The sequence below is a fragment of the Apodemus sylvaticus genome, chromosome 11 (genome assembly GCF_947179515.1).
Source record: "Apodemus sylvaticus chromosome 11, mApoSyl1.1, whole genome shotgun sequence".
In the NCBI taxonomy this organism is placed as follows: Eukaryota; Metazoa; Chordata; class Mammalia; order Rodentia; family Muridae; genus Apodemus; species Apodemus sylvaticus.
The window spans coordinates 84,275,304-84,288,687 of NC_067482.1; the positions used below are offsets into that span (position 1 = coordinate 84,275,304).

At 43.4% G+C, this 13,384-nt stretch overlaps 1 protein-coding gene across 1 annotated transcript in view; it reads left to right on the plus strand.

The window, feature by feature from the left end:
• Abca13 (ATP binding cassette subfamily A member 13) overlaps positions 1–13,384 on the plus strand; it is a 450,643-nt gene that overhangs the window by 114,174 nt on the left and 323,085 nt on the right. The window contains exon 20 of the mRNA XM_052199718.1: positions 8,350–8,468. Within this exon, the coding sequence (XP_052055678.1) occupies positions 8,350–8,468 (119 nt within the window). The remainder of the gene's footprint in view (positions 1–8,349; positions 8,469–13,384) is intronic.

Here is a 13,384-nt window from a genome sequence, read left to right on the forward strand (position 1 = left end):
AAAACTAACTGGCTACAGCTTTTTGGGCCAGCCTGGTAAATTAATCGGCTGTTAGCCCTTAGGCCCAGCCTGAATGAACTAATTAACTCATTCCTCCTCTGAGTGTCTGAGTAGCAAAAAAATCTGCTGCCTCTCTGAGTAAAAAGTTATCTACTCTCTCTCTCTCTCTCTCTCTCTCTCTCTCTCTCTCTCTCTCTCTCTCTCTCTCTCTCTCTCTCCCCCCCCCCCCAGTCTCAATTGAGTCTTCGTGAGTATTAAGTATGTACTGTATCCTGAATCACACCTGGATAAGAAGGTTGCCTTGCTCAAGGACTCCCTGGGTGAGGCCTGTAACAAAAGGCAGTTCCTCATAAACTTTCCTTGCTATTCTGGTGGGCCTAAGATAGCCTGTCTGCAAGCAAAATCAAGAGTTAAAGGCGGAACTGGATTAACTTGTCAGGGAAGGTAGCTAGGGAACCAAGTCAAGTGTAAATTCTTTCTACCTTGCTCAATATTCATTTGTAAGGCAGGGACTTCGAAAGATGTAAATCTCCTTAGTCTGGGCCCATTGTTTCAGGATCCACCTGCCCTGAAAGGCAATGACTAGAAAAACTAGAAAGGAACTTGTGACTGGAATTTCTGGAATGCCTTTTCTACCATAATAACATAAATGCTTGGAGCAAAGCATAGCAGAATTTTTTGGCTACAAGATGGATTCTTACATATCTATATTTGCTTGGTTATACCATATCCCAGCCATCAGAATTGCCAATTGAGATTTTCAGCTTCTGAATGTAAGAAAGAGTTCCGTTCTTCCCAGGAGACATTTTCTCACCTCTGCCTGTAAAATATCATTTTACAGACTATACTGGGCCACTGTGGCATAAATCCACTATTCTTTGGGTAGTCCTTGAATATATCTTAGTACCAGTGGCTTCTTGGACCCATGATCTTTTTTTGGAAACAGGGCCATCAGCTTGGAGGTCTGAGTGTGTAAGACCCCCAAAAACCGAGGGTGCCCCAGCACCCCATGCCCCGGAAGGCAACACCCAAATCACTCGCGAGAAACAGTCTTGATGCAATAGCATGAGGATTTCTTTTTTCCAGAACTCTGGGTTCCACAGCCATACACCATGCAGGGTTAGAGGACTGTGGACCTTGAGTGCCGAATTGCGGCAGCTTTTATAAGTTTACAACAAAGCCCGTGAGTCACAAACCAATCATTTCTTAGCATGGAAAGCCCACGAAGAAATGCGAGCCAATCGATTTGTACCACTCCATAGTTTTTAGACCAATCAGTTTAAATTATCGGAGTCCGCGCTCAGTGGACCAATTAGCTTCCTATTTTCCTGGATGTCTATAGCTGTGTGAACTCCTGGATAGGAGTAATGGCATAAGCAGTTTACAGAAGCAAGATAAGCTTAGCTCATTTCCAGTTACCTTATGGGGCCAGGATCACCTATTCAAGGCCTTTCTGCCTAGCTCTTAAAGGGCAGGCTCTGGACTGTGACCTTTTACTTAGTTTCTAACAAAGAGCACAAAGAGCGGGCTCTGGAATGTGAAGTGTTTGGGGCCCCCCAGAAGGCCGGAGTTAGGCTGTATTTTCTATTCTTTCAAGTGTTGAGCCCCTGTATCCAACAAGAATAGAGTGGGTTTTCCCTCCACTCTCAGAGTTACCTGGCTTTGGGGGAGAGGGTCCAAATCCCATCTCCATTAGTCATTGTCTTTACCCAAGGCTAACACCTTTACTATTTTGCGGTGCTCTTCCCAAGGCCTGGGACTTCCTGCCCCCGACTTCCGTTCGTTAGGGCACTCTTAGGCCCAGTGGCCCCTCTCCTTGTAGTATGCACACTGGTCCTTTTCAAGGGGTTTTCTGTCTCTCTTTGGTTGGAGTCCTTTTCTCTGCATTCCCTAACTACTCTAGCCAGGACTCTCTGTAGATTCCTTCCCTGTTGCTTTTCTTTCTTTCTTCTCCTCTGTCTCCCTGTAATGGTAGACTTTCTCAGCAATCTGCACTAAATCCCTCAACAACTTATCTTGTCTTTCTAGCCTCTGAAGCTTTTTCCTGATATCTCTACTAGCCTTGTCTACAAAAGTTTTATGTTCCTTGCCCCTGGGGTCATAGGGTGTATATTGGTGGAATGCTGCTATGATCTGCTCTAGAAAGGGTGTGGTCCCAGTTTAATCTTACATACCTTGGTCAAATTTGTGGGTTGCCATATGGCCCCCTTGAGACCTGCCAATGGAGTCTGGTGGTGGACCTTCAGGTGCCCCTTACCTTTTGCCATATTAAAGTCCCAGTCAGGTGTAGTCAGGGAAAGCTGGATGTTCATGACAGCCTGGTCAATTGATGGTGCCCCCATGTCTGAGGACGTATTCTTTCTGGCTTCCTGCATTATAAATAAAACAGTTTCAAAGAGAGTAATCAGTCCCTTGAAAAATATGCCCTTAGTGAGAGAGCCACTGCAGTATCAGGGGAAATGGTTTTCAGGTCTCCTCCCACTTCTCCCTGGTCCCCTATGGGTTGCGGATCCCAGAATTGGTGCTGGTGGCTGGCAGGGCCATGGAGGCAAGGGTAGGGGAGATACAGGGAGGGTCTTGGAGTAACAGGTCTGCCGTTGAAGGGCCTTGGAGGATCAGCTTCTTCTCAGGTCCGGATCTCTTCTCATGCTTCCTTCTTCCTGAAGGCCGGAACCTATGAGGTGGGTCTTGTGAAAAGAAAGGCTTTTATCTATGGGGGGGGGGGGCTCCACTAGATTCTTCCAGATAACTGTATAGGGCACCAGGTCCCAGTGCCTAAGGGATTCTGGCCTAATGACTTTCACTACTGTTTTGATCACCTGCAAGTCAAAGGCCCCTTCGGGTGGGTCATTTGGAGAAGCAGAGAGTAACTAACTTGTCTTTCAGTCTGTCCACATCCAAAATAATGTTGTCAGTCTAAGACAGTCTAAGTCTGAGAACACAGAACGAGATACCAACAAACACAGAATGAGATACCAACAAACACAGAGAAAAGCAATTACCACACAGACTGCTCTACCCTGCCATCCATGGCTGGGCATACAGGTCCAAGAACACAGAGAAAGACAATCAACACACAGTTTGCCCCTTCCATGGGCCCAGTTCACCCCTTACACAGATGTAGAACAGAGTTGTTCAGCCAGCCAGCTCCAGCTGCATTGAAACAAATCAGGTCCTCCTGCTCATATGGCAGGAGCCAGATGATAGAGCTACTTGGCCAGCTCTAACCACACAGAAACAGACCAGATTAACAGACCAGATAAATCAGGTTAAAGCAAGACTCAGCTCCCACCATATTGTCTTGCTGTTTCTAGAAGAAGCAGAACCTTCCTGCTCTCTCCTGGAGGGCCTGACGTGCCCTTCATTCCCCCACAGTTGTGACATTAAGGCATGTCTGCCCACTGCACATGACTGCTAGACACCATAGGCTTCCCAAGCATCCCAGACGCTTGCAAGCAAACTCAAAGTTCAGACAGGCTTACAGACTCAGACTTTGACAAAGAACAAGACAGACAAAAAAGGTACCTGCACTGGAGACCTCCAATTCATCACTCCAGTGTTCCCAGGAGATCAGTTTCCTGGCCGGTGCACCAAATGTAAGACTCTGATGAGCCTTAGCTTACTGGGTCCTCCTGAGAGGACAATGTGGAGTCAGGAACTCATGCAAAAAGCAGGAGGAGTTTATTGTTCCAACATGTTGAGGTCACCTTGCACATAGAGAAGACCGAAGTCAATTTCAAAGAGTAGTTGAGAAGACTAAATAAGAGGAGGCTGTAACACACGTGATCTCCCTGGGGCCTTGTAGGGAACATGTATGTGGTGCATACATTCTGGCTCTCCTTCCCTGGTTCTAGGGCAGCTTGAGGATGGGGTTTCCTGCCCTCTACTGGGAAAGGCAGCCCTCAGGCTACTAAGATCTGTGTCTCTGGAGAGATATGGGGAAAACTAGCTCTGGTCTGCTCATTGCCCTTCTTCTTATAATAGGAATGTTTCTTTGAACCCAGGAATAGACATATTCTTTGTTTTGAAAAATTAAAAAGTGAGGGATAGAGGGCCAAAGTGAACACAGATGATGTAACTGAAACCTAAAAATGTTATGTAGGTGAAACCTAAATCTCTATCTATAGACTTAAATTTTTATTTTCAATTTGAGCTGTCTATGAACATAGACTGTACTGCCAAACACCAAGTATCACATATGGAAGCATACATCATGGTGCTCAATAAAATATCATGATGTGGAGATATGCTTGAGGACATTGAATCAAATCTCTTTCTGCTTCTTCTTTTTCTGGCATATACAATTCAGCCATGTTTGGAGATGCAATTATTTTGATATTTCATAATTGGAGAAAGTAATGAATTTTCAATTAGTGAAACCCTTCATGGTATCTGGATTTCTATGTATTTTGCCATTCTAGGTCACAGATGCTAAATTAATATAATATACATGAAACGTCATTAGAAATTTAATTTTTAGATTTTATATTTTGCTCAGGCATGGCGGTTGTTGAGAGTGATGCTTCAGTTTCCATATTAGAGCAGACTCTGTTTGAGAGAGTAGGAGATCAGGGTGGAACCAGGAGGTTCTCAGTGAAATAGGAGGTATAATGGACCTGGACAGGCAGGTAGCTCTTCTGTTACACCAGGAGTCTAGCTGTTTGAGGTATTAATGTCATTGCTGACACAGAATTGAGTCCAGTGTCATTTTTCTATTCCTTCTGATGTTAAATGTCAGAAGTGATCATATCAGTGCCTGTTAAGTTCATGGAAGAAGAAAAAGGAGGAGGAGGAGGAGGAGGAGGAGGAGGAGGAGGAGGAGGAGGAGCAGTAGCAGTAGCAGTAGTAGTCAGTGGGCATCCACATTTCCACTTTAATAGTCTCGTGACACCAATTAATGAACCAAGGAACAGAGAACAGTAGTCATTATTGGAATGAAGAGTTCAAGGTCAGGGATGGAAAAAGTGCTGAGTGGGCAAGGTACTGGTGCAAGCACAAGGACCTAAGTTCAGAGTTCCAGCACTTATGTGAAAGTTGGCTGTGGTGATCCATGCTTGGGGGTGGGGGAAATTCCTAGTGTTGGGGAGGAGGCAGAGACAGGTGGGTCTTCAGAGCTTTCTGGGAGTAACTAGTCAATCCGCTAACTCCAAGTTCAGTTAGAGCCATTGTTTTAGAAAAGGATGGAGAAGGAATTGAAAAAGATAGCTAATATCTACCTGCTCTTCATTTGCACCAGTACACATGGGAACAGACACCCATGTATACATATATATATACAGACACATGCACATACACGCGCGCGCGCGCGCACACACACACACACACACACACACAGAGAGAGAGAGAGAGAGAGAGAGAGAGAGAGAGAGAGAGAGAATGTTAGTTCAAAGTCAGAGTACCTCACCAGCTAAGAAGATTGGTGGATATAGTGTGGAGTTGTAGAAAACGATGACACACCTGGACAGCCAGGGCAGATATCTAATGCGTCTTCAGGTGAGAAGAGAGACAAGCTCAGGCAAAAGGACTGGAGTGAAGCTTTGAAGACTAAAGGAGAGGTGGAGGAAGAGGACACCCTGGAAGGCAGAGGGTCCCGGTACAAGCTGAGTTGCTGCTAGTGACAAGACTGATATATGTTCTTATGTTAATGCCTTGAGGGTAGACTCAATGGGAGGCGGGGTAGAAAGATGTCAGGTGGCCAGAAGCCTGGCACTGCTTCTGACAGGTACATCATCACAATCTAACTTTGAAGAGATGCGGGACAAGACCACCGTAAGTCCACTTCACTACATAAGGAGACAACTAAGACATATCTCCCCTCTTTTCCTTCCCCTTTTATTTCCTTCCTTCCCTCTCTCTTTCTTTCTCTTTCTCATTCCTTCTCTCTCTCTCTCTCTCTCTCTCTCTCTCTCTCTCTCTCTCTTTCTCTCTGTCCCTCCATCCCTCCCCTACCTTTCTCTCCCCTTCTTTCCCTCCCTTCCTTCCTTCCTTCCTTCCTTCCTTCCTTCCTTCCTTCCTTCCTTCCTTCCTTCCTTCATTCCTTCTGTGTGTGTGTGTGTGTGTATCTGGAAGACAATGTCTCCATATGTAGTTTAGGCTGTCCCTAAATTTATGATCCCCCTGCCTTAGTCTCCTAGATGCCAAGACTGTAGGTATTTACCACCATGCTGGGATAAAATGGAGTCTATTCAGTTTGGATTTCTTCTTGTGGTATACTGCCCAGACTAAAACTGTTTTCTTTTTCTTTTTAATATTTGTAATAATTGATTATTTTGGCTCTTTGAAAAATTATTGTTTCTTTATTTATAAAATATTTGTTGTTTTCTATAATGATCCAGTATCTAGAAGGTACTAAGGCATGTGTTGAATGCCAAGTATACTTGGAAGCAGAGATGAGATCTAGACAGTGGAAGTGTGTAGGGAGATGAGCTCCCAGTGCCGTAGATAGTCAGGGAAGGAAAGGGCAAATTTATGTGTGGGTTGGATGAGGCTGAGTCCTGAGAGGTAACCCGTTAGAAAGGAGGAAAAAGATCCCTGCAGAAGGCACAGGCAGGGACATGAGGAACATATATTTTTAGTGCTCAGGTGGGTAGTGGCTGAGGAAGAACTTAAGGCACAGCATGGAACCTATGAGATTTCTGTAACTGATCTCAAGGCAGACGATAACGTCAATGGCTGAGAGATGTGGACAGGACCTGTTAGGAGTCTGGAAGTGCCCTGGATGTGACCAGGTGAGGCATTGGACAGAGACCCAGAATCTAGAGGTATTAGGAACTAGAGTGGAAGTGTGAAGACTGAGCCAGCAGAATGCCAGGGATGCTTCCAGATGTGACTAGTGAAGTGTGGAGAAGGGGGGAAGCCAACAAATATAATTAATTCTTCCACAAGAGCACTCTGATAAAGAATGTGTGAAATGATTACATCCATTTTAGGATAATAAGCAAGAAGTCTTAAGAGTGAATGTGTATCTGTCCAAGAGACAATATGAGAAGAAGGCTCAGTGTGTAGGAATTCAATCTGGGGGGAGAGGGAACAGGAAGAAAGAATGTGCTGGAAAAGCAGAGATTATAAATTCATTTCTATTCAACTGATTTAACCCAGGCAAGTCTTTATTGACACTTTAGACCTAAAAAGCCTTAATGCATATAGAGAATCTAATAGAGAATGTAATACACAGTGATACGAAATTAAACCTTTAAAAGAAGGAGTTTCTGTCATTTGCACCAACATGGATAGAAATGCTGGACATTATGCTAAGTGAGGAAGCCAGACATTGAAACAAAACATTGAATACTCATGTGTATGTAGAAGCTGATATGCTGATTTGGGGCAGTGGGCAGTAGAACAGTGGGGGCCTCGAGGCTACAGAGCCAGGATGTCTATAAGAGACAGAGATCCAACAGGCAGTGGATATGAGGAGCAATTTACATTATTCTAAACCCAGCGGGGCAACTATGTTTCTACTACTGATTTAGTTCAGAGGCTACCACAGCCAACTGGGTGTTTTAGAAAAGCTATCTCAGTGAATGTGCCAAAAAATGGTAATATTGGAGGTAATAGATAGTAATGTCTTAGTCATTTTTTCTGTTGCTGTGATAAGGCACCTTTATCAAGGTAATTTATAGATGAGATTATTTGAGGCCTACAGTTTCAGAGGGGTAAAGTCCATGACTACCCTAGCAGGGGAAATGGCACTAGGCAGGCATGGCTCAGGAACCTTAGCTGAGCACTCACATCTTGAGACACAACTACAAAGCAAAGAGAACTAAATGGTATAGACTTTTGAAGTCTGAAAGCCCACCCCCCAGTGACAGACCTCCTCCACTAGGGCCACATCCCCTAATAACCCTTCCCAAATGGTTCCACCTCGGGACTAAACATTCCAATATTTGAATCTATGGGGCAATTTTTATTCAAATCACCATGGTCAATTACCTTAATTTATTAAGTTTAGGCAGTGAGTGTACTCTATTAAGATGTAGAGTTACTCTGTGTGTGTGTGTATGTGTGTGTGTGTGTGTGTGTGTATGTGTATCAAAAACATTTTCTTTTGAGACAGAGTTTCTCTGTATAGCCCTGGCTGTCCTGGAACTGACTTTGTAGACCAGGCTGGCTTCAAACTCAGAGATCTGCTTGCCTGCCTCTGCCCTCCCAATGAACCAAATATTTGAATCCAGCTAAAACCAGAATATTTTAAAAGGTTCAATTTCACCCTTACCTGCTTGTTCATCTTGAAGATTTAAGACATTTTTTTAGGAATTTGGATCATTTTGGATTTTTGAAGAACAGTTTTCTGAGATTGAGCTGATCAAGTGAGAACTGTTTATTAATTTTTTCTGTTTCTTTTGACAGAAAACCCTTCCCTGACTAAGGACATTCTGTGTGCTACACTGAGTTGCAAGCGAGGTGGGATGAGGCAACTTATCTTATCTGCTTTGCAAGGAGTCACTTTAGTCCATCACCACCACCAGGTTTGTCTTCTTTTATGTTTCAGAACGTTTTGTGTTCATCATATTTGGCTCAGGAGAGATAGTATCCTTACTCCATAGTTACAGTTTATTTTTGAGAACTAGAGGGACTCTGCTGTGTGGTCATGATGGAAACGCACCCTGAACACCTCATGGTATGCAAGGCTTGGCTAGTACTCAGCTATGAGAATTGTTTGTTAAAGTCTTAGTGGTTTTACAAGTGGTGGTTAATCATTTGCATCATTAAAACTCAAATTGTAGACATGTGTTGCTATATTTTTCCAACCCAATTAATTACCCGGTAAAAGAAATCTCAACTCAATCAGTAATAATATAAGCTATACGTCTAGATTAGGCAGATCTTTCATATAACTTGCAGTGTCTCCAGGCCATGAGCTTCTCTCTCTGCAGCCTCTCTGTCGACCCTCCATAGCTCCTCCCCCTTCCCCTAGCGATCCTTTTCTCCTCCCCCAAACTCTCAGCTTCTCCCCTTCCTCCTGCCCAATCATTGGCTCAAACCTTTATTTGAAAGGTTAAGGTGGGGAGAAGGTTTACCAGGCAACTCCTCATCTACAGCACCTCCAAGGAGTGGAATTAGTATCAATTCCAGGGCTATCCAAAACAGACATGTGTGATTATATCAATGATGTTAAAACAGAAAGTAATAAATAGTTGGGATACATACCTTTCTGGTTCTGGTACATTTTCCTTCCTCTGTCTAGAGAACATTTGCGTCATCTACATGATGGTGGTACTTTACTTCCGTGTGCTTGAAACTGAGTAGGGCTTCCTAGCTCTGTGTTCAGTTGTTTGTCTATGTGCCTGTTCACCTATCTACCTGTCTGTCTGTCTACCTCATTTATTATCTGTGTGCCCATCCACTCATCTGTCCATTTATCTATCTGTTCATCCATCATACCTATTTACCCATCTATTGATCCAGCCATGAATTTATTTTTTATCACCTATCTATTATCTATTGTGATGGTTTGTATATGCTTAGCACAGGCAGTGGCACTATTGGGAGGTGTGGCCTTATTGGAGTAGGTGTGTCATAGTGCATGTAGGCTTTAAGACCCTCATCCTAGCTGCCTGTAAACCACTATTCTGCTAACAGACCTCAGGAAAAGATGTAGAATTCTCAGATCCATGTACCATGCCTGCCTGGACACTGCCATGTTCCCAGCTCCCATGTTGATAATGGACTGAACCCCTGAACCTGTAAGCTAGCCCCAATTAGAGGTTTCCTTTATAAGACTTGTCTTGGTCATGGTGTCTGTTCATAGCAGTAAAGCCCTGTGACATCTATTTTGGAACGGTAGGATTTTTTTGTTTCTTTATCTCTTATTAGCATATATTAATTATTTATAAGTGGGTTTCATTATGACATTTCATACATGTATATATTATACCTTCTTCACTTGACTCTGCCCCACTACAAATAATCTTTATACAGTTTGTTTTGATAATATTCTTTTCCATCCCCCAGTTCCTCCTAGATCCTTCCTACCTCTCTATCCAACTAATTTCATGCTTTTCTCCATTACATCCCCAGCACCCATCTGAAAATGAAAATCTAAATAAACAAAAAACTCAAGAACACAAAAATAACAAACAAAGTAATACAAAATAGAAGGCACAAAAACAAAAGCATGGAGTCCCTCTATTGGAGGAAACTGGTTTTCCCTTTTCCAGCATATATCAGTTTCGAACAGTTTCTTGGTTAGGGGTGGGGATTTATGTTCACTTCTCTTTCTTAGTGGAAGGATTTTGTCTAGATTGAACTTGTGCAGGTCTGATTCATCCTTCCACAGTATCTGTGAGTTCATATGTGCTTCAGTTCCCTTATGCTTCAGAGATACTGTTTTCTTAGAGTGAGTGACATCTTGTTGAATCAATAGCTGAAGGATTCCCACAGACCAGCATTTCCTTCCCAGTATTTCTAGGGATAGTTCTGAGTGTTTGCTCTTTGTGTTTCCAGTCTGAAGTTCAGTGGGTGTTGAATTCCACTGGGAATTAGAACTAGTACTGACAAAGGCCTAGCACTGTTGGACCAATCTCCAATGATGCAATGAGGGCCTAAAATGTTCCCAAATCTAAAACTTTCAGTACCAACATGACTGCACTCATGGTATGGGATGCCTTTAGACTATGTGCATAGAGTCTAGGTAGAGTACTGGTCTCTAGCCCTAGATACTTCATAATGTATATTCAGTTATCTCAATATCCAGAAAGGTCTATAACTGGAAAAATTGAGCCTCAAAATTTTAATTAGATAATCCAAATTCAGGTACATTATATTGAAAAAAACCCATACACACACCAAAATCCTTGATATTTGGAGCACTGAGAGAAGCTTATGATAATAAAACAGGCATCACTGTACAGATTCTGAAACTGACCCCAAGACAACATCCACAGTTCACATCAGTGTACATATGAGTAGTTCTGACTGGGACATACTAATTTCTATAAAGAGCAGAAGACCCTGATTTGATGATGACAGCAAACAATTGCTCATGTCAGGATGAAGAACATGTCTTGGTTTGGTTTTTGTTGCTCTGATAAACACCATGACTGAAAACAACTTATGGGGAGAAGCAGTTTATTTGGCTTACAAGTTATAGTTTATCATAAGGAGAGACCAAGGTAGGACCTCAAAATAGAAATATGTGGTAGAGCTGCTTGCTTCCCTGCTCTAGGTCTGGTTTTCACTAGCTTTGTTATAAAACTTTGGCCTAAGGATGGTACCACCCATAGTGGGCTGGGCCCTCCTATGTCAATTAGCAATGAAGAACTTGCTTCAGAGATGTGTCCACAGACCAGTCTCATGGAAATAACTCCTCAGCTATGTTCCCTCTTGAAAGGAATATCAAATTGACAACCTTGGTCCTAGGGTGTTTAGTGTGTGAGTCTTTTAGAAATGTAAATGTTATTCATGTGAAATCATGTTTTTTTTTTTTTTTTTTTCTGTGTCAGGCAATGGGCTCCCTATGTTGGGTTTAGCTGTTTAATGTGTATGTACTCTCTGTGAAGTTTGCTTAGTACTAGCATAGGGCTCTGCTCATCAGTCCAGATGAGGAGAACTCAGAGTGTCAAGTCTTTATCCTCTCAGACAGGGTTCCCAGCAGCAGGAAGTAAACTGTCTTGGTATCAGTAGGAACGTGAAATTAGGTTTTGAAAGACATCAGTGCCCACAGAGTGACCCTGTGGGATATCAGATTGGCTTGTGGGCTTCTGAAAATACCCTCATATCTTGTCCTTTGGAAACCAACAGTGTCTACTCATCTACCTCAGGCCTGAGTAATGCAGGTCAGCTTTATTCACAAAAGGAGGGCCTGTATGCCCCCTTTTACATGTGGTGGTTCTTAATAATCCCAAGGCTGTAGACTAACAAGGTCAAGTGTGGTCAAGTGTCAGTTTTTATATTCAATACTGTACTTAACTGCAACCTGGTACGTCTATACTCTAGAATGTTGGCTCCGCCCCTTCCCCCCCCCCCCCCCCCCGCTTTTATCCATGGCCTACTACTGGAGAGGGCAGTCCACTTTATTTCTTTGTAATTATTTCTATGTCAAAGTTATGGTCTAGCTGAACATATGAATAACACTAGCAGTGGAGGTTCTATATGTACATCAGGTTAATGGTGGCTTGGGAGTTCTGGAAGAAAGCAAGCCATGGGCAGAGGCTCCAATAGACAAAGTGAGTTCTAGCTCTATTCTCAGAAGTTAGTTGGCAGGTAAGCTAATGCTCATTGTACCTATCGTTCTTGTCTCAGCACAGCACGTTGTGAGGAGGGACATCAATGGAGGAAGGGTCCTCAGGTCTGTGAAATGTCTTGGCAAGAGCCTCACTCTCAGGAGCCAGAGACAGCTCAGCCTGTGAAAGAAACATGTTAGAAGTGGCAGACACTTCCTCGCCCTCTCAGTCTTACAGAAGCGTGCCTGCTGGCTGCTGTCCATTTCTTTTCTGCTCTCATGGGGATGTGGGAAATAGCTGGGTCTGTGCATCTGTTTGCAGAACAGTGAAGGGGGAGGGTGAAGAAGCCTGCATCCCTGAGGATGCCTCAGGAATGGGAATCTAAGTGTGGGGAGAAGCTGTGTCCTTTTCTAGTTCATCAGGAGCAGAAGCGCACTCTTGCCATTGTTGCTGCCCAGACCTTATATAACTATAATTTTTTTGGGGGGGATTTCAACACCCTCTTTTGCTCCTGAATAACTGCAGGACATTTCTACACCCTGTTTAGCCCCCCGAATAAATGACACAGAAGCATGATATACTTATTAACCAGCTGCAAACCTAAGCTGGGCAGTTTCTGAGCTGTCTAACCATGTAAGGTTGCCTGTTTCCCACCCACACGATCCTTTCCCTTTAACCTGAGTCTTGCCTCAGCTCACTTTGATCCATGTGTGTCCTTATGACTGCTTTCTCGTCGTTGTGATCTCATGGAGAATCCTCCTGGTCTCTCCACACGGTTTCTCTACACCTTCTCCTCCTCAGTGTCCTCCTCTCCTCTCTTTCCTCTCTGGGACGGTCTCGTCCTCTTGACTTCAATGGGAAGTCCTGCCCTTTTTTCTTCTTCCCAGTGAGTTGGCTGACCAGCTCTTTTATTAACCAATCATGGGTGATGGAAAATAATTTTTCTATAACACAGAGACCAGAAATGGTTGGCCATGCTGACTGGACCACAACCAGATGCCTGGGCATAGAAATCAGCATTTAAATACACACTGCACAAAACCATCTCTCAACCACACACTGCTCCCAGGCTTCATCTGGTCTTTTTTTTTTTTTTTTTTTTTTTTTGATTAACTTATTTGACTTAGCATTTCTTCCAGGATTATTTGTGTCATGCAAATGGCGTGCTTTCTTTCTTTCACATGGCCGAATAGTATTTTACAGAGTGTGTAAGGCTTTCT